Genomic DNA, 19,448 nt, shown 5'->3' with positions numbered 1-19,448 from the left:
AATAAATGTATTATTTACATGGAATTATTGCATGACAGGTTGAAAGAATACTATTGTAAATGAATCTCTCTATCTCTATCTCTCTCTCTCTCTCTCTCTCTCTCTCTCTCTCTCTCTCTCTCTCTATTCATCGTCAATATTAAGCATTAATATTATACCGTTGTTATTATTGATAATTGACTAATTTATTATCCAACGTTAACGAACAACAGACAGATGAAATTTATTAACTTAACGTGTAAACAATTTAAATTTATACGTCCAATATTTGAATATCAATATATGTTAATATACTATCACTATTTGTAATAACAATAATAATAATAATAATAATAATAATAATAATAATAATCATTATCGTAATTATTAGCTTATTATTCTAATACAAATAATAAATTGATAATTTACCTTACAGGCAATATCAGCAAGAAGACACACGAATATGGGTTACACGCAACTAACCGTGAGAATGGAATCCGTTGATGATGCCGATGCCGATGCCGATGATACGACGGAACTGATGACCTAGAACAGAAAATTAATAACAATGTTAACATCATCATCATCAACAGACATAGAAGAACCATCTCCTCTCGTTGAAGAAGAAAAACAAGAAGAAGAAGAAGAAAAAGAAGAGAAGAATTTATAATTGATCGATATCTATTTCGATTCATCGTCACACACATGCACACATATAATATATATATACAGTCAAAAAGTTGCAAGTTTTGGTTAAAAAAAAAAAATGTCGTTGGATGCATTGAGATTTTCAACAGGTCGCATCACTCCCAATTATTTTTCGTTGCAATTGACAAAGGAGAAAAAGAGTAGAAATAAAAAAAATGGCGGATGAAGAAGAAGAAGAAGAAGAAGAAGAAAACTCATCGTCATCAACAGTAGCAACAACAGTTGAAAAAAAAAGTCCTCGATCAAGCAGAAAGTTTGTATGTGTGTAATTTTCCTTTTGTATTACAATAATGACGATGATAATGATGACGATGATGATAATGATGACGATGAAGTTTAATGAAGTTTAGTTTTATTCGACGTGCGATCGTAATGGATGGTAAAGATTAATTAACATGGATGTTTTTGAAAATAGAAAGAAAAAAAGGGGGCATTAAAAAAGGGCGTGAAAAAAAAAACAAAGGAAAAAAATATATGTACCGGGTGGTCGTTTATTTTTTTGTTCTTATTGTTAAAAATCATAAACACGTGCACACGTGTGTCTCTTACTGTGTTCTCTCACGCGTGTCTGTTTGTATGTATATGCGTGTGTATGCGTGTGTCTCTAATACGTCGATAGATAAAAAAAAAGAGGAAACAAAAAGATAAAGATAAAGATAAAGAGAGAAAGAGAGAAAGAGAGAGAGGTGGACATTAAAAAAGGGTGAAGGACATTATAAAGTGCCTGAGAGTAGAGACGCCCTTGATCATCCAGCCTTTTACTCCTTCCCCCTTCCCTTCCAACTCTCAAACAGAATACATGAATTTCCCCTCTCTGTCCAACAGAAAAAAAAAAAAGAAGAAAATAAAAAAACACAAAGGATAAACTGAAATAGAAAAAGTGATCATCGAAATTCATCATCGTCACGTATCCTCTTTTTGGTTTTGTTTTTGTTGCTGTTGCGTCAACCCCAATGGGTGATCTGGACCCAAAAAAAAAAAAAGAAAAGAAAAAATTTACGTAGGATCTTCTCTCCTTTTTTCTTTTTCATTAATTCAATCGCATTTTGTTTTGTTTTCTTTGTTCTTCTTATTAACGATGTGAGGAATAATATTAGGTGAACTGAAAAGTAATGTTGCTTTCTAACCTTAAATTTCAAACGAATCAATTTTATTCTAACAAATTTGTACTTTTTAAATCAATAATTTAATCACCCTTTTTCATTATCAACAACCTTTTTTGCACCTGTTATGCAAATTTTATAATATTGAACCGATACAAATCATCACAATTGGTTTTTTCATTTAAAATATTAGAAATAATTTGACATGTGTTGTAACGACGCCATTACTTTTCGGTCTCCCTAACATTAATAATAATAATAAAAATAGTAATAATAATAATAATTAAATCGCTTCGAGTGCGATTAAAAAAACAAAAAAAAAAAATAAGAAAAGAAGAAAAAAAATCACTTTAGATTAAAAAAGAAAAAAATTAGTTCAATGTTTATAGACCGAATATTTAACCCTCTGTAAATTTGTTTGTTTGTTTTTTTTTTCATTCATTTTGTTCCTTCCCCACCTTTCCCCCACTCCTCTCTTTTTTTGTCATAGTTTACAAAAATAGAAAAAGAAAATTATTTCAAATATAATTGTTGGTTAATGAAATATTTAAAAAATTATATTACGTATGTATAATTAGACGAGGATAGTGATGAACTTCAAATGACGAGAGAGAAAGAGAGAGAAATAGAGAAAGATAGAGAGATAGAGAGAGAGAATGATTAAAAAGAGGACCAGATGAGTGAGAGGGGAAGACAGAGAAATATACTAATTTTCATCCTACACTTTCTCTCTCTCTCTCTCTCTCTTTCCCTCTCTCACTCATTCACCCTACTGTTGAAACGAGAATGACCAAGTTCTAATAACTTAACACGTATGACATGCATACATTACATTATATGTAAATGTGTATTACACATACGTACAAAATTGTATTACATATATAATACGTTATAAAATACTTTTGCATACTGCAAGTATTACAATTATTATTATTATTATTATTATTATTATTATTATTATTATTACAACTTTAGCTAATGTGTTATTAAATATGAATAAGAAAGAAACAAAACAAAAATAATTCAAATGAATTCTCTACCTCTCTCTCTTTCTCTCTTTATCTCTTTCTCTAATTTTCTTATATTTTTCACATAGATTTTCATTTCTCTCATGTCAATCGTTAAATACACACACCACCAAGAGTCATTCCAGTGTGGGTTATGTGTTTATAATTATGTATATGCGTATATGTACGTCAGGATGCATTTTTGTGAAAGAAAACAAAAAAGAGAGAGAGAGAGAGAGAGACAGATTAAAGAAGGGAAAGTGGGAATAGAAAAAAAAGAAAAGAAATTACAGAAAGAATGAATGTGATGTAAATGTGTTGTAATTTCTCGTAAGGGCCCACCGCACGTGTCAGAATTATTATTATACAAGGTGACGCATTTTTGAATAATTTCTTATTTGTTGTTTCTATATTTTTCATTACCCCTCTCTCTCTCTCTCTCTCTCTCTTATTCATTGTGTGTTCTCTTTATTATAATGTTTTTTCTTTTTTTTTGTTGTTTATTTTCATCCCTAAACCCCTCTTCTTATTTTTATTATATAAACTATATTTCTCTCTTATACAACAATATCGTTGTTTTTACTTAAGCTTTTAGTACGTTTATTATTTTATTCGTTTATAATTTGTATTTTTTTCTTTCCCTCTTTTTTTTTCTAATTACAAAAAAAAAAACAAAAAAAAAAAAGAGAGAGAAACCTCTCGTCGAACTAACGAAAAAAAAAAAAAAAGAAAAAAAAAATACGAGACTCCTCTAAGTGTTTGGAGTCGAATTATGTAATAATAATAACAATAATAATAATTAACGATCGACGGGAAACAAAAAAAAAAAGAAAAGAAAAGAAAAAAAAAGTCAAAAAAATAAAATAAACAAAAATACGAACAAAAATAAAGGAAGAATGGAAGAAAGAATATTTGAAGATGAAAATGAAGATGACGATGAAAATGAAGATGAAGGTGAAGGAGAGATTTAAAGATTAAAAATAAGAAAAAATAAAAATAAAAAATAACAGAATGAATTATAATAAAAATCACGCGCGAGCAAAGATTAATCGCGAATCGACATATTCCTCGAATCATCAACTAGGAGCCGTCGTAAATAAATAAATAAATAAATAAATAAATAAATAAATAAATAAATAAATAGCCCACGAGTGCGTGCGTGCGTGTGCGTGCGTGCATGTACGTGCGTTTACGTGCATGTCTAATTATTAAAACAACAATTAATTAATTACAATTGTAACTCCGACTACCACACACAAACAACAACAACAACAACAACAACGCTACCTAACAACAAAAGTGTTGCACATCATAACGACGAATATTGAATGTTCTCTTCGTGATTTGATATAAAGCTATTATTGTACTTTTATGAAGGACGCGATTATAAATATATACATATATATCTATACACACAGATGATACTAAACTGCGTATGTGTGAGTTGTTTTATTTTTTTATTTTTAGTTTTGTTCTTTTTCTTTTTCTTTTTTTTTCATTTACCCCTTTTTGTATACTTGTCTTCTTTCTTTTACTATTTAATTTTTTTAATTTTGAACCTATATATGATTATGTGTTCTCAACCCTTTCTTTCTCTCCTTTTTATATTTTTTTCCCCCACTTTTTATGAAGGAGAAGGCGAAAATGGGTTTACGAGGTAAGTACTTACTTTACTTTTGGCCAACGTCGACGTTTAATTATCGCTAAGTGCAAGATCCAATAGCGCACGAGTCGGCTAAAGTTTTAAACCCGTGAAACTCTCGAAAACTATACCTGATCGCGCGAAAAGGGCCCTGGCCATTTGCTTGATGAAATGCGGTGGTGGCTACTACTACCTCGCTTGAGTATATACTATCTAACCATAAGTGTGAGACAAAAACGTGAAAGGTAAAGGAAAACGAACAAAAAAAAAATAGAAGTGAAACCTTCTTAAAACCATCGCTTCGAGAGAATGAGTCGAATGCAGAGTATCAGGAGTAAAATAATATTGTAGGATTTATTTATTATAATAAAAAAACCGCTTTGCTTGTGAGAAATGTGGATAGTCTAGTGGCCAGTCGAAGAACTAACTTATATTGAAGTGAAAACTTCTCTCGAATGGGTGTGATTTGAAAAAATGTAACGGATCGGTAGGCGGCTATGTAACGGAGCGGTAGGCGGCTATGTAACGGAGCGGCGGGAGGCGATGAAACGGCCGCAATAGTAAATAAGAAGAGAATACAATTATCCTACACCAGATATTTTGTATTCGTCTCATTCTCTCGAAACTTAGTTTTTAAATGTGTGGGATTGAGTTAATATGAGTCTACGCTTCGTAGTATGTAGTTGCACACAAACACACACATATACAACACTTAGTAGCCAGAAGTGGGGACTACAAAGCAGTGCATAAAGAGGAAACCGAGATAATAAGAAACAAATGCATACTGTCTTCTATCTCATTCTATCTTAGACTAAATCCTATAGATGTGCATATGTTTGTCTCGTTTTCTTTTTTTAGCACCATAACCGTTTCACCGTTTCGTTGCCCGTTACCATGGATTTTCGTTCGCTTTTTTCAAATCATCTCCCGTTCTAAAGAAGTTTTCACTTCAAAATAAAACGATGAATTACGATGAACGAGTTACGTTAATTAACAAAGAGAAATTTACCCTATTTCCATCTTCATTTAACCTTTTGAATTAGTGAAAGAGCTAACACAAAGTGCGAACGTAGGTGAAATGTTTCAACCTTTCATCTTTCTCTCTCTATCTCTCTCTTTTCTCGAATATATAGAATTAACTTGAATCGTTCGTTTTTCTCGAAGCGCTAAATTTACTTTTAAAATTGCAATTGGCTATTCGTCATCACGTTCTTCTCTTTTGAATAGCTCGTTATGCGAGTTATGCGATAACGTGACCAAAAATTCTTATCTTGTTTTTACCAAGATGAATATATATTCAGAAATACATATATTTGTATTATAAATCGATAACTGTTTCTTTTTAATTAATATGAACACGTTGAGGGCCACGGGAATTCTTAACGAAATTTCCGTCAGGCCATGGGGATTACTTTGTATTGAAAATAGTCGCATGTGTCAGTCACCAATGATTGACGTGGCGCTCAACGTATTAAAATAAATAATACAAATAATAAAATTACTTTACATGTAAGAAAAAACGTATAACAAATTCTAAAACCATGCTTTTTTATATAATATTAAATTAAAATGGTTGAGAAAAAGAAAAACATGTGTGCATATCACACAAGTTAGAAGTGAAACCTTCAAATAAACAAGTTTCGAGGATAATTTATTATTTAATATTATTATAATATTATTTGTACTTTTAATTTGTAATTATTTATTTAATTATTAATTTAATTATATAAAAATGCGCGCCTGTTCGTATGCAACTCTCCAGACAGACTTTGAAAATGTTGCTTGCGAGTGCCATCTACTGGAACGGAATTTTTTCTCAGTCAAAACTATTTATACACGTAAGTATGACAGGTTGCCTAACTTTCGGGCAGACAAAAATTCTGTCCCGAGAGATGACGCTCGCAAGCAGCATTTTCAAAGTGTGTTTGGTGGGTTTCATTCATACAGGCGTAAATTTTTTAATAATTACAAAAAAAGTAAATAATAAACTACTTTAAAAAATGTTTGCAAATCAAATATTTTTTATAAATAATGATAATAATTGAGCTCTAATATTGTAATTCATTAAAATCCATAATTATAGCAAAATCTTTCCTTCCTATACATATATAATAATTTTCTTTCACTTTTGTTTAGCAGACTATTGTAATTTTCTTGAAAATGGTTGTAATACATTATTGGTTGGTCGATAAAGGGTTAAAGCTTTAGCTTCTAAGGGTAACGATCGGGTCAACCCTATCTCCCCCGAGTGGAAACTCTTAGAGTAACGGAATAGGGTAATGTCTATCGCTATTGCCGTTTATATGGCGTGTATATTGCATGGCATCGCTACGGGAAAACTAAAGTACGCCAAGAGACAGAGAGAGTAAGAGAGAGAGAGAGAGAGAGAGAATCCCACTTCCGGAACCCTTCGAGGGAAATAGTCGAGAACGATCTTCCAATCCCGTTAACATCCTTTCCCTTCGAGTTATCGTTTCGTCGAACACGAACCGATCGTAAAAGTTTATAACAAATGCAATATAAATTATCGAATGAAATAGTAATAATTTTTATTTTATTTTTAAAATCGTTTACGTAAATTTATAGGATGCTTTGGTCACACGTTGGCGTGGTTTTGTTATATAAAATGTTGATTTAATATAATTTTAAATTATTTAGTAAATTATAACAACACATAAAATAATAGTACTCGAAAAAATATAAAAAAAAACAAGATTAGTTTTGTCATATATAAATCTGAAAAAGACGTGAAATAATTGGATTGTAATACAGTGCTATCTATTAGAAATTTACAGTAACTAAAGATCTAGATAACCTATAAATAATCTTTAAATTAGCAATAAAACTTTAAAATTCTTAAATTATCAATAAAAAATTAAAAAAATAGTCACAATTTATAGTTTGTAAGCAAACCTATATTCTAAATTGGAAAAAAATCACACAAAATAAAAACAAACATATATATATACTTACTGCTAGATAATTAATTTTTAAATTACCGATGAAAAATAAAAATAAATCGCGATAAAAACTATCCTATATTTTAAATTGAACAAAATCACGTAAAATAAAGAAAATTTCATTAAAATCGGTTCAATAGTTTCGGAATTATTAGTGAACAAACATATTGCGACATTGAATTTAAAATTCAAGAAAAAAAAGGAATAAAACATTGTAATTACAAAGTATAAATAAACTCAATACGAAAGAAAGAGAAAGTAAATACAATTATTACAAATCCCATAAAGACGTGTTTTACTACTAATTGAAACATTAACTTTTCTTACGAAAGAGAAATTACATTTTTTTTTTATTCCTAACTAAATATTCCTCCTTCATTTTTTCTTTTTTTATTACGGTGGTGCAACGCATAGTCATTATCGTTTCAACGAATAGTAATCTCCATTTTCTTTCCTATCCAGGCGTGGTGATCATATATTTCTCTTACTTTCATTTATTTTTCATTATCACCTAGATAACAGATCTTCATGGATACGCGAGTTCATTGATATGAATGTAACAAGATCAGAATAGAAGAAAATCGATGTGAATTCATCGTCTCTTTACACGTGAATGTGTGCGTTTTCGATATACGAAAATTAGAATGAACGATACCATTTATAGTCGTCGATATATCGATCGATATAGAAACAGAAAATCAAAATACAGTCCGAATTTGTTCTATGAATACCATAAATGTTACATGATAAATAAAATAACATCTATTAAAATCATTTCCATAAACTATTTTTGACTTTTCATCGAAATGTTAGATAATTTTATTTCAAATACGTAAGAAAAAAGTGGCTTTTAAATCTTAGATGTTGTACGATTGTAGTGGCCCACGAGTGTGGGCGCTTATAAGCGTTTAGAAATTTCGTGACGATGAACATTTCAATTTTTTGTGATATTTATAGTAATGATTCGATTCAAAATTGTAGTGGCCACGAGTTTAGAAATTTCGTGACGATGAATATTAAATTTTTTTGTAATATTTATAGTAACAATTCGATTCAAAATTGTAGTGGCCACAAGTGTGGGCACCTATAAGCGTTTAGAAATTTCGTGACGATGAACATTTAATTTTTTGTGATATTTATAGTAACAATTCGATTCAAAATTGTAGTGGCCACGAGTGTGGGCACCTATAAGCGTTTAGAAATTTCGTGACAATGAACATTTAAATTTTGTTGTAATATTTATAATAACAATTCGATTCAAAATTGTAGTGGCCACGAGTTTAGAAATTTCGTGACGATGAATATTAAATTTTGTTGTAATATTTATAATAACAATTCAATTCAAAATTGTAGTGGCCACAAGTGTGGGCACCTATAAGCGTTTAGAAATTTCGTGACGATGAATATTAAATTTTTTTGTAATATTTATAGTAACAATACAATTCAAAATACAAAGCAACAAATAAATAAATAAATAATATTATTGTTAACATAATAAAATAGAATTTTTTTGAGATTATTGACAAACAATTCGTTGTTTCTAATAAAAATAATCCTCCATGTTGATTTCATTCTAAAATAAAAATGTAACAAAATAATCTAATTTACTGTAAAAAGACAAAATTTTGAAACAAAAAGAAAAAAAGGGGTCAGAGGGTGGAGATCATTTTGTACAGGTAAGGCTGAAAAAAGGTGATATATTATTATTCCTTTCAATTTATATACTCTGGGCGTTGGAAGAGGAGTCCATTTGCAAATGGAGTCACCTTCTCTCCTGTGACCGGAGGATATGCATTTGTTAATGTATTTTTAATAAAGCTCCACTGTATGCACATACAGTGTTACTTTCGTGGCAAATTAAAATCGTCGTTCGTTCCTCGAGTCAACGAAAGGTACTTTACTTTTATATATATCTCTCTTCTTTCTCATTTGCATCACGAACTTATTATTCCTGATTAGATTTGATAACAAAAAAAGAACAAGAAAAAAAAAGATAAACAAAAGTACAAGAAGATATATAATATTTATTTATAAAAAAAAAAAAATAAAAGAATGAACGAGCATTAAGAATTATTTTAAATTAAATCCAGTGGGTAACAATTTTTTTTTTTTTTTTTTTTTTTTTTTTTAGAATGACGTTACACCTGCTACTCTATAATTTCTGAATAAGAAAAAGAATACAAAATCAACTGGACACTGTTGACTGTATAAATTTTACAAAAACATAACGCTATCGTATAATTCACGAAAATTATAATAATTCTTATTTTTTAATGATAAATATGAATTTGTCAAATTAAAATATGCCTTCTGATTTAATTCCTCACATTTTTTTGTTTTTGTTTTTGAGATAGAATGAGACAAAATTTACATATTTTTGCGCATGTAAAACGAGATGTTTTAAATGTATGTGTTTATAAATGTATATGTGTGCTCAAGTCGAGTCACACACAAAAAAGCTACATATATTATATAAAAGTATAGTTTTGATATAATAAATATATGACGGGCGAACTAACCAGCAGACGTTTTCCAAAAATGTTGTATTACGTTTTGAAAAATCATTTAATACACGATTCATATTTTCTACATTATTTTCTTTATTCCGATTAATTTAAAAGTATTATCAATCACATCGTAAAATCGTGTTAATCGAAGCGATATCACAAATAAAAGTTACATACTAAATATCGTCGTTTAAAATAATACTTTTTCGTTAAGTGCTATAGAAGCATTGAGAAAAAGTGAAGTGATATTTGTTCATTTTCGTTTCCCATATACAATATATTTTAAGTTTATATATTATACATACATATACATATACATATACATATATATATATATATATATATAATATGTATATACGTACGTTTTTTTTTGTATGTATATTAATTAATTAAACTTAGAATGATAAAAGTTTCGTTTACTTAACTATAATAAATCCGTCTTGATTTGTCGTTAAGTATACGGTGCGTCGAAAAATGTATAATCAAAAAAGATTCGTATTTTAAATCTACAGGCAATCTACGACTACTTTGTTGACTACTACATGTGTTTCTATAAAAAAAAAAAAAAAGAAAAAAAAAGCTATATATATATATATATATACGAATCTTGAGAAATATATATATATATATAAATGTATATCGAAACTTTACAATACGTAAACTTGCCAGTTTGTATTCGTTCGCGTTGTTAAACGTAATGCATCATTATTATAAATAATATAATACGGACTAAATATTAAAATCTTTCAGTAAAACCGATAAGATCTTTTGTTTTGCACTGATTTCACCGTTTGCGCTATTCCACGGTCCATAATTGAAATTCAAAATTTCTTCTGCGTGTGACAAATATCGTCGTGTCTTTTTTAAGATGTTTCTGTAAAATCAAAATATATTTTTATCTTTTCATTTGTAAATATTTCAAACAATGTGATGTATTTTTTTTCTTTTTTTTTTTTTAAATAAATTTAACTTACTTATACCACTTTGTCACTGTATTCGGTTCTTCTTGAAGATATCTTATACATATATCCGTAAGTTTATTTAATTCATTGGCAAGTTCTATGCTACAAGAACCATATCTTTCACTTATGGCAGCAATGCTATGTTCCAAATATGATATAGAATCTAACCATCGACCTATCATTATAATAAATTCATTACAATATTATTTTCATTGAAATATAATCTTATAATTCTAAAAAGAAGAAAAGAATACCGATACGAACCCATAATGGCATATACTTTCCCTATGAGATCCAACGTAGCAGTAATATCTTCATGGTATTTATATAATACAGTTCTTCTAATACTTAAACATTGTTTCAATTTATCCAAAGCTTCCACTTCTCTTTCCATTTCTATATAATCTTGTGCATCTTCAAAAAGTTTCTGAGCATGTCTTAATTCAATATCATAATTTAAAGTAGGTGTTGCACCACAATCCAAACAATGCATATAATAATTGTGAACTGTAAACAATGCTCCACTGCATTCTGGACATTTTATAGCATTGAATCTTTCCTACAAAATATTAACATTTATTATATATGATATCGCAGACTCATGCAGTACCTGTGTGTGGTTTTACTGATCAAAAAATATTAAACAACTTTGCCAGTAAACCTTGAGACACATCTTGTATATGATTAACTGTAATTACCATAAAATATTGAAGTTCTGGTATGGTGCAAGGTTCACATTTGCAAGTAAAGCAATATTGACTTTTTAAGGCCAATTGCCTATAATTTCTTGATAATTGTCTAAAATGTGCACCTATCAAAACACATTTAACGAATTATGTTATTGTCATCATTTTAAAATATGCTATTTATATTAACATTTTATTTACCATAACAGGTATAAATTTCTTCTCCTGCTCCTATATCTTTTATAGTCTTAACAATCATATATTGGTCCATGAAACTGTAAAAAGTTATAATACAAATATAAATAAATTCATTATCAAATGTTATACATCTTACGATATTATAAATAAGATATTTTTACCTGCATATTACATTTGGATCACAAGAATGATTCATCATACTAGCAGAAGTATATACCGCTTTTGCAAAACGATTTTCTTGTTCTGTTAAAATCTTATCTTTAGCTGACACAATTACGTCTAATTTTGTAATAATATGACCATTAGATACAAGTTGCAAAATGTGTCTCAAAATTAAACTGCCTACGTATAAATGCCTATCATTTTCTACAGAAGGGTCACAGGGAAAATTGTAACTCTCGTCAGAGAATTTCGATATTAGACATTCCGTAAGATCATTTTGTTCAAAAAAATTAGAATATTTTATAAGATAAAGCGTAAGCATGGTCGCCGTCTGAAATATAAATGAATTGTTATTACGTGTCAATACTAATTGATGTTTCAAAGTTAATTACATAATCAACTTACAATTCCAAAAGAAATAAGATCTTTCAATGGTAACTTTTCATAATTTGTTATCAACTTTTGAACCTCGTTAAATTTATTTCTATCAGTTGTAGCTGAGCACACTAAAAACATCTTTAAACCTAAACGTGCAATTCCATTATGATTCCAAAGTCCCATTTGGCTACCTAAACATTCCCAGCGATGATATAAATTAAAATCATCATTCCAACATTTCGTACTACAATATAAGGTATCTGAACACATCGTACACCTAAAAGATTTTCACACATTAATTAATATACCTGTATATTCGTAATGTAAATGTATAAAAAAAAAAAAAGACTTACGGAATAGGAACATCTCCATAAGGACGACAACAATGTTCACAAAAACCACTGATTCCAGTATAATCTATAAGTACAAAAGCAAATGGTTTTTCAACAAAAAGTATTTGACCTTTTTTTATATCCCTATTAGCTACAACATGTCTTCCTTTCTCTGTTGAATATTTTCTATCTACTGCTATCGATGCAGAAGGAAAATCAGGATTTTCTCCAAATGCGAGTTCAGGCAATGATTGAGTTCCATCGTTATCTTCGATATCTTCTGCATCATTTTGCGCACATGATGCAAGCGATGCCAATTGTGTAATTTGTTTTTCTATATCTTCTGTAGATATCAATAAAACAAATATTTCAATAAACAATATAAAATGAATGAACAAAAAAGCTTATAAAATTGTAATAATTACCAACCTTTTTTCACATCTGGTAGGTCGGTACATTTAGCCATTAATTCACGTAAATGAACAAGAGCTTCCTTAGCTTTAGTTGGTTTTCCTAATTTTAAATATGACTGTATTGCTCTTATGTACAACTTATGTCTTAATTTTTCTGGATAATCTAATTTAATAGCATGTTCAATATTTTTAATACAGTCCTTTAAAAGAATTAACACAAAATTATATATTTACAAATATATGATCATTTTTACATACAATAATTTACATTTTATTCATGTTATACTTACTTCATATTTACCAAGATGAAATAAAGCGGCAGATCTATTGGCAATAGCTAATGGTAAGATTTCACTGTCTGCTGGAGCATATAATGCAACCTTTGTATAAGATTGTATACTTGAATTATAATTTTTTGCTTGAAATTCTTTGTTACCAGCATCCTTGAACACCTGAGCTTTCTCCAATGATTTGAAATCTCTGTGATCATATTTTTGTTCCAACCACAATGTTATGAACTCCCTAAAATAAATAGACAAAATATCAATTTACCTTTACAAATGTTTACAATTAAATTAAACAAAGAAAAGTATCATGAATCAAATATAAGATAGTGCACATGAAAAAACACGTGTAAACAATAATAAACAAAATAATTCAACAAAGTTAAATGTCTATCTCTCTTATCCTTTCAGAAACTTACTTTACTTCTTGATCGGCCAATAAATAAGTCATCAATCCAATCTCGCGTTTTTCGTTAGGCGCATTTAAACGCGTGATCCTTATTTTACGATTAAGTGGCTCCAATAAATGTGTCCACTCCATATTTAAAAAAAAAAAAAAGCCGAATAATTCAATACTGAGATTTAACGAATCTCAAATAAACAAAAATATATTTAAATTTGAAGGTTATGTTATGTCACAGCACGAAACGGATTGAAATCGTTAACATTGATCAACAACATTGCCGTCTCGAAAGATCACCACTAATTAATTATTATATTATATATTTAATATATTATTATGTAATATGTTAAACTTTCTTTGAATATTGTTTGAACGTAACAACAATATAAAAATGTTTCACAGATTAAATAGTTGCTTTATGAGAGCATACGTATATTCGCGAATCAATCAGATTTTATTCTTCGTTGTTGGCTCACTGACTGAAAAAATATTGACAATGTCTGTTAGGTTAGTTCGTAAAATTGTCACTTTAAAGTCAACCATGCAAAAGGAGTTACTTCTAGGGACATTATAATTTTGAAGGAAACATCTAGTTACAGTGACTAACCTACACTCGTGTCGGCACACCAGCGCCGTACCGTTCAATGCGCATGCGCTGCAGCTAGAATGGGGATAACAATAGAAGTCCAGCCACCTGCATTTTTCTATCCAATACGCATGCAGTATTTGTAAAACGGGGATAACAATAGAAGCTGTAGCCAATTGCATTCTTCTATTCATTTTTTTTGGAGTGGGAATAACAATCAGTGGTGGAAGGGGTAGTATATAAATCCGATGCACGTTTTCTAACCCACATTTCCAGTTACGTTTTGTAAATTCTTACGAGTGTACCTGTGCTGTTTGAACCGTTCAAATAGTTTAATTCAAAACTATTCACAACTTCTTCAAAGTGACATTTCTTGGTGTTCGAAGTTTTAAATATAATTTATTTTAAAACTATTCACAACTTCTTAAAAGTGAAGTTTTTGATTTTAAATATAGTTTAATTTAAAACTATTCAAATAAATAAACCAACATGCCTCAAGGAAGAAGGAAAGTGCCATTCAGTGGTAAAGCTAAAAAACAACAGATGCAAGCTAAGAAACAACGACAGAGCAATTATGTATTAGTTTCTGATAATCCATATGAAAATTTACGAGAGGGAAAAAAGAAGACTGAAATTGATACTACAAATATCAGAAAGAGAAACAACAAGATAGATGAATTTGAACAAACATATGATTCCAGTAAGAAGAAATATGAAATATCGCAGAAGAATGAAGAAGAGGGTAGATCTGCAATTAATATGATCTCTCTCAAGGAACAAGAACTTAGTTCCATTTCGGATTACTTTCCACCTGACATAGATATGCCCAAAAGACCACTGTGGAATTATGTTATGCAGAAATCCGAGGTGGAAAGCAGAGAAGAAAAATATTTTCATGTAAGTATTCAATTCTTATTTGATACTATATCATAGTATCATTTGGTAGTAGTAAACATTCTGATATAACATCTTAATATTTGATTAATTAATCATTTGTTTGTGTTTCTTTTCTTTAGAATTACAAACGATTGTTAAGAGAGGACGTCAGCTATTACGAAACAAATTTAGAATTTTGGAGACAATTGTGGAGAGTTATAGAAATGTCTGATATATTGTTGGTCATTGTCGACATTAGATTTGCACCATTGATGTTTCCACCTTATTTATATACATTTATAAAAGAGGAACTTGGAAAAGACATGATCTTAATTCTCAACAAAATTGATTTGGCATCTCCTGCTTTAACATTAGCTTGGAGAAATTATTTTGCTAATCTTTATCCAGATTTACATATATTAATGTTCACATCGTTTCCAAATAATACATTGAAGAATAATACTAAGGATCAAGGTACTAAGAAACTTTGTAAAAGAGAAAGATTGAAGATGGCATCAGAAAAAGCTTTACAATTATTAGAAGAATGTAAAACTATCGTTGGAGATAAAGTTGATTTGGGTTCATGGAATGCTAAAATTCAAGAAGAGATGCATTCAAAAATGGACGTAGAAGATATTGACAGGAAGAATGATGTTGTCATTGAAAAACAAGATTTTGGTTATATAAAACATGAAAAGTACAAAAATGGTATATTAACTATTGGTTGTATTGGTACACCAAATGTTGGAAAATCATCTTTGATAAATTCATTGATTGGTAAAAAAGTGGTAAGCGTGTCACGTACACCTGGTCATACAAAACACTTTCAAACAATTTTCTTAACCAAAACGGTTTGTCTTTGTGATTGTCCTGGTTTGGTATTTCCATCGTTGATTCCAAGACCACTACAAATTTTAATGGGATTATATCCAATTGCTCAAGTCAGAGATCCATACAGGAGCATCAGATTTATAGCAGAACGAATAGATTTACCAAAAATATTAAATATAAAACAACAATCATATTCGGATGATGGTACTTGGTCTGCCATGGACATATGTGATGGTTGGGCTGCCAAGAAAGATTATTACACAGCTAAAGCAGCAAGATTGGACACTTATAGAGCTGCCAATTCAATTTTACGAATGTCATTAGAAGGAAGAATCCGCATTTACATATATCCTACCAACTGGTCTGCAATCAAAGGTACTTTTTTACTTCAATTATATTTATGTTTATTTTGATCTCATTATGTTTTATAATATTTCAATAAAATATCATGTAATATTAATCATTGAATTATTTATGTTTTTCAGATTATTATGAAAATCAAATTATCTTGAATGGAACAACCAGAAAGATGAAAAAGATGGCTCTTCAAGAATGCAAACAACAAACCCATGCAATCACTTCAAACAGAAAATATTCCTTTTCCGATATTGAAGAAGATGAAGATGAAGGGTTAGAGTTAGAGGAAGAAGAAGATGATGATGATGATTATGAACAAACTGACAAATCAGGAGGTCCTTCATTAAAAGAAGGAACTAGCGAAGAGGAGAGTAAAGAGGAAGAGGAAGAAGAAGCAACTAAAGATGAAGATGAATTATCAACCATTGGATATACAAATAACAAATTTGATCTTTTACCTGAAGATATGTAAATACAAATTGTATAGAACTGAACTGATATCATCTCTTATGTAAATACAAAATTCTTTTTAACACATTTCAAATGAATCCTTTTCATTCTCTATTTAATATCCAATCAAAATACACATACACAATTAATTGCGCATTTATAATTATTACAATATTCATTTTCTAATGTTATCTAAAAAGTAATAGTTATTTTTGATTTGTAATTTGTCAACAGTGTTATATTATCATACATAATATTAATATGTAAATAATTATTGTACTAAATTGCTTTTAACATATCTTTATGTTATTTCATGTAAAGAATTTTGTTGCTGTTGTTGTTGAAACAATAAAAATCTAATATTTACACCATAAATTTTTGTTACTATTTATTTAATATTTGAACAAATCCTCCTATACCAGGGTTCGGCAAGCTTTTAAATCGGAAGAGTCAAAAATTACAATCTTACAACATTTCAAAGTTTTTAAAGAGCCACAACATTTAATAAATAGTACTGGCATAAATAAAGTTTTTTGATTTAAAAAAAAAAAAAATCTAATCTATTTATTCATCGGTGCCTAATCTTCGTTGATCGATTCAGAAAGATTTTTAAATGTTTTTTTTTTTTTATTAAAGAGCCGCAGTTTCACATCCAAAGAACCGCATGTGGCTCGCGAGCCGCAGGTTGCCGACCCCTGTCCTATACACACGAATGATACGTTTTAATCATACTATAACCAAAAGTTAATACACTCATTAATAATCTTTGGTCCACCATAACGAAATATTTAAATAAAATTGATTTATATTAGTACCCCATGCTTAAATGATTTTTTTTCTTCTTTTTTTTTTTTTTATTCTTTTCCTAATTTGTGCTTTTATTTTTAATAAAAATATTCAAGTGCATTTATCAATCGATTATTAATCAATCTTGCCCGTTACTTCATTACATAGGCCTCTAATCAAATTTTTATTTCACGTTTAATTTGAACACTTTAATGGCCGCTTACACAACATGCATATGATAGCCAGAATATTGGCCGTTATTTTATTTATAACTTTATATGTAGAGTTAAAAAAAAATTGTTATTGTTAAATTGTTGTTTTTTGTTCATTTTTTCGTCAATGACAATAAAGTCTTTTTTTTTGAAATTAATTCTTGAAAAATATTACCGCAACCCTCTGACAACGTTTGACTGTTTACACGTGCGGCCATTAAAGTGTTAAAACAATTAAACATGAATAATGTCAACTTTACAGAAAAATATTTCTAAACTATTAATAACTATCCTAAATCTTTCGTACATAATTTATGATATGTACATACACGCTGATATATATATATATATATCTAGAAACAAAGTATTTTGCAACGCGGATTTTTTTTTTTGTATCGAGATACGCTTATGGTATTTTAAATATACCTATAAGAAATGAAAAAATATTCTAAATTTATTCTAAATTACTTTTTTTCTTTTTTGTTTCTTTTTTTACTTTTTTTTTTTTCTTCTTCATACCAACAACTTCTTCGTTTCATATCATTTGTACATTATTTCAATTTGCGCTCATATTTTTTATTTTTATTTTTATTTTTATTTTTATTTTTTATTTAAGCTCCTAAAATCTTTTTCACCGAATAACCAGGAATAGCGTAGAAAAATAGGAGTATGAGTACTATTAAACCTATCATTATCATAGCTTTCAAAATAGCCCATTTATAATTGTGCCAAACGATATATTTGATTGATTTTAAAGGATTCAGGAACCACATGAATGAGGCATCCGGTCGACTGTAAAAAAATAAACAAAGACAAATTAAACAATAAAAAGCAATTAATTGAAATCTCATAATACAAGGAAGATAAATTTAAATGAAATATTATTATTTCAAGTAAAATAAACTAACTTAGGTTTATCCAATGGGTCAGGTTCATTTCTACCAAAACCAGCAGGATTTTTTTCCGCTTCTTCTTTCGTCAATAAATGTATTTCAGCTTCAACCTTACCCTGAATATAAAAGATCCTTATTATTTGTTTTAGTATTTATATAATTAAATAATGTACTTTAATTAGATTTATTTGACAACACACCGTAAGTTCCATATCTTCGTTTTCCTTCTTCACATAAAATGGCCACCAACCTTTAACTCGTTTCTGTTTAAATATATTAACCATTGGTACAGAACCATCCGTTTTTAACATACCAAGTGTACATAGTTTGCTATTTTTTGCACCACGTGGAAATCGATTAAGATCGAGAGTAATTGCACCCAAAAAATCGTCTGCTGAAAAATGATCGGCATCCCATACCTTTGAATACAAAATTATATCATCAATTTTTTATTAATATTATATGTTATACGTATTTTTATAACATTTGTTTCTTATTTCTACTTGTAAAATAATATTAGAGAAATTTTAAAAGAGAAAATTCTAAAATGTCACGTACAAATTTCAAACTATTTTTATAAATTCATCCCTTTTTTATATTGTATTTAAAAAAGGAAGAAAAAAAGGGATCGGAACGAATTGGAAAGTGTTTTTGAACAATAAAATATTTTTGTAAGTGCAGGTCAAAAAATAGTCAGGTAGTTTTTATTTTTTCAAAAATAAAAGATAATCCT

General features: G+C 29.0%; 4 protein-coding genes across 5 annotated transcripts in view; 2 read left to right on the top strand and 2 right to left on the bottom strand.

Moving 5' to 3' along the window:
• The window catches only part of Fur2 (furin-like protease 2), a 119,086-nt gene extending 114,878 nt beyond the window's left edge, over nt 1–4,208 (top strand). Inside the window, exon 17 of the mRNA XM_089175742.1 lies at nt 416–4,208. Within this exon, the coding sequence (XP_089031868.1) occupies nt 416–529 (114 nt within the window). The 3' untranslated portion in view covers nt 530–4,208. The remainder of the gene's footprint in view (nt 1–415) is intronic.
• Nucleotides 4,209–9,981: 5,773 nt separating this feature from the next.
• Nucleotides 9,982–14,211, bottom strand: LOC107065863 (protein-lysine N-methyltransferase SMYD4). The gene is made up of 11 exons (XM_015319919.2): nt 13,741–14,211; nt 13,328–13,559; nt 13,054–13,237; nt 12,646–12,967; nt 12,320–12,569; nt 11,914–12,245; nt 11,756–11,829; nt 11,567–11,679; nt 11,133–11,427; nt 10,881–11,043; nt 9,982–10,780 (listed from the first exon to the last, which is right to left on the bottom strand). The coding sequence occupies exons 1-11, from the start codon at nt 13,860–13,862 to the stop codon at nt 10,636–10,638; spliced, it is 2,232 nt and encodes a 743-aa protein (XP_015175405.1). The 5' UTR covers nt 13,863–14,211; the 3' UTR covers nt 9,982–10,635.
• A 225-nt stretch (nt 14,212–14,436) lies between these two features.
• Nucleotides 14,437–16,911, top strand: Ns4 (Nucleostemin 4). Its single transcript, XM_015319920.2, has 3 exons — nt 14,437–15,207; nt 15,327–16,392; nt 16,503–16,911. Exons 1-3 carry the CDS (start codon nt 14,800–14,802, stop codon nt 16,844–16,846), a joined length of 1,818 nt encoding a protein of 605 aa, XP_015175406.2. The 5' UTR covers nt 14,437–14,799; the 3' UTR covers nt 16,847–16,911.
• Nucleotides 16,912–17,430: 519 nt separating this feature from the next.
• Nucleotides 17,431–19,448, bottom strand: part of LOC107065835 (otoferlin) — a 46,136-nt gene continuing 44,118 nt past the window's right edge. For both annotated transcript variants that reach the window (XM_015319881.2, XM_015319882.2), the window contains exons 25-27: nt 18,916–19,134; nt 18,731–18,831; nt 17,431–18,614 (exon numbers count right to left, since the gene is read on the bottom strand). In XM_015319881.2, coding sequence (XP_015175367.2) covers nt 18,434–18,614; nt 18,731–18,831; nt 18,916–19,134 — 501 coding nt within the window. In that variant the 3' untranslated portion in view covers nt 17,431–18,433. The remainder of the gene's footprint in view (nt 18,615–18,730; nt 18,832–18,915; nt 19,135–19,448) is intronic.

The sequence above is a fragment of the Polistes dominula genome, unplaced genomic scaffold, assembly GCF_049000335.1.
Source record: "Polistes dominula isolate Pdom_NZ unplaced genomic scaffold, Pdom_raw_medaka contig_19, whole genome shotgun sequence".
Taxonomy (NCBI): domain Eukaryota; kingdom Metazoa; phylum Arthropoda; class Insecta; order Hymenoptera; family Vespidae; genus Polistes; species Polistes dominula.
Note: the sequence above shows the minus strand (reverse complement) of the source record. Positions and strands in the feature narration are given on the sequence as shown.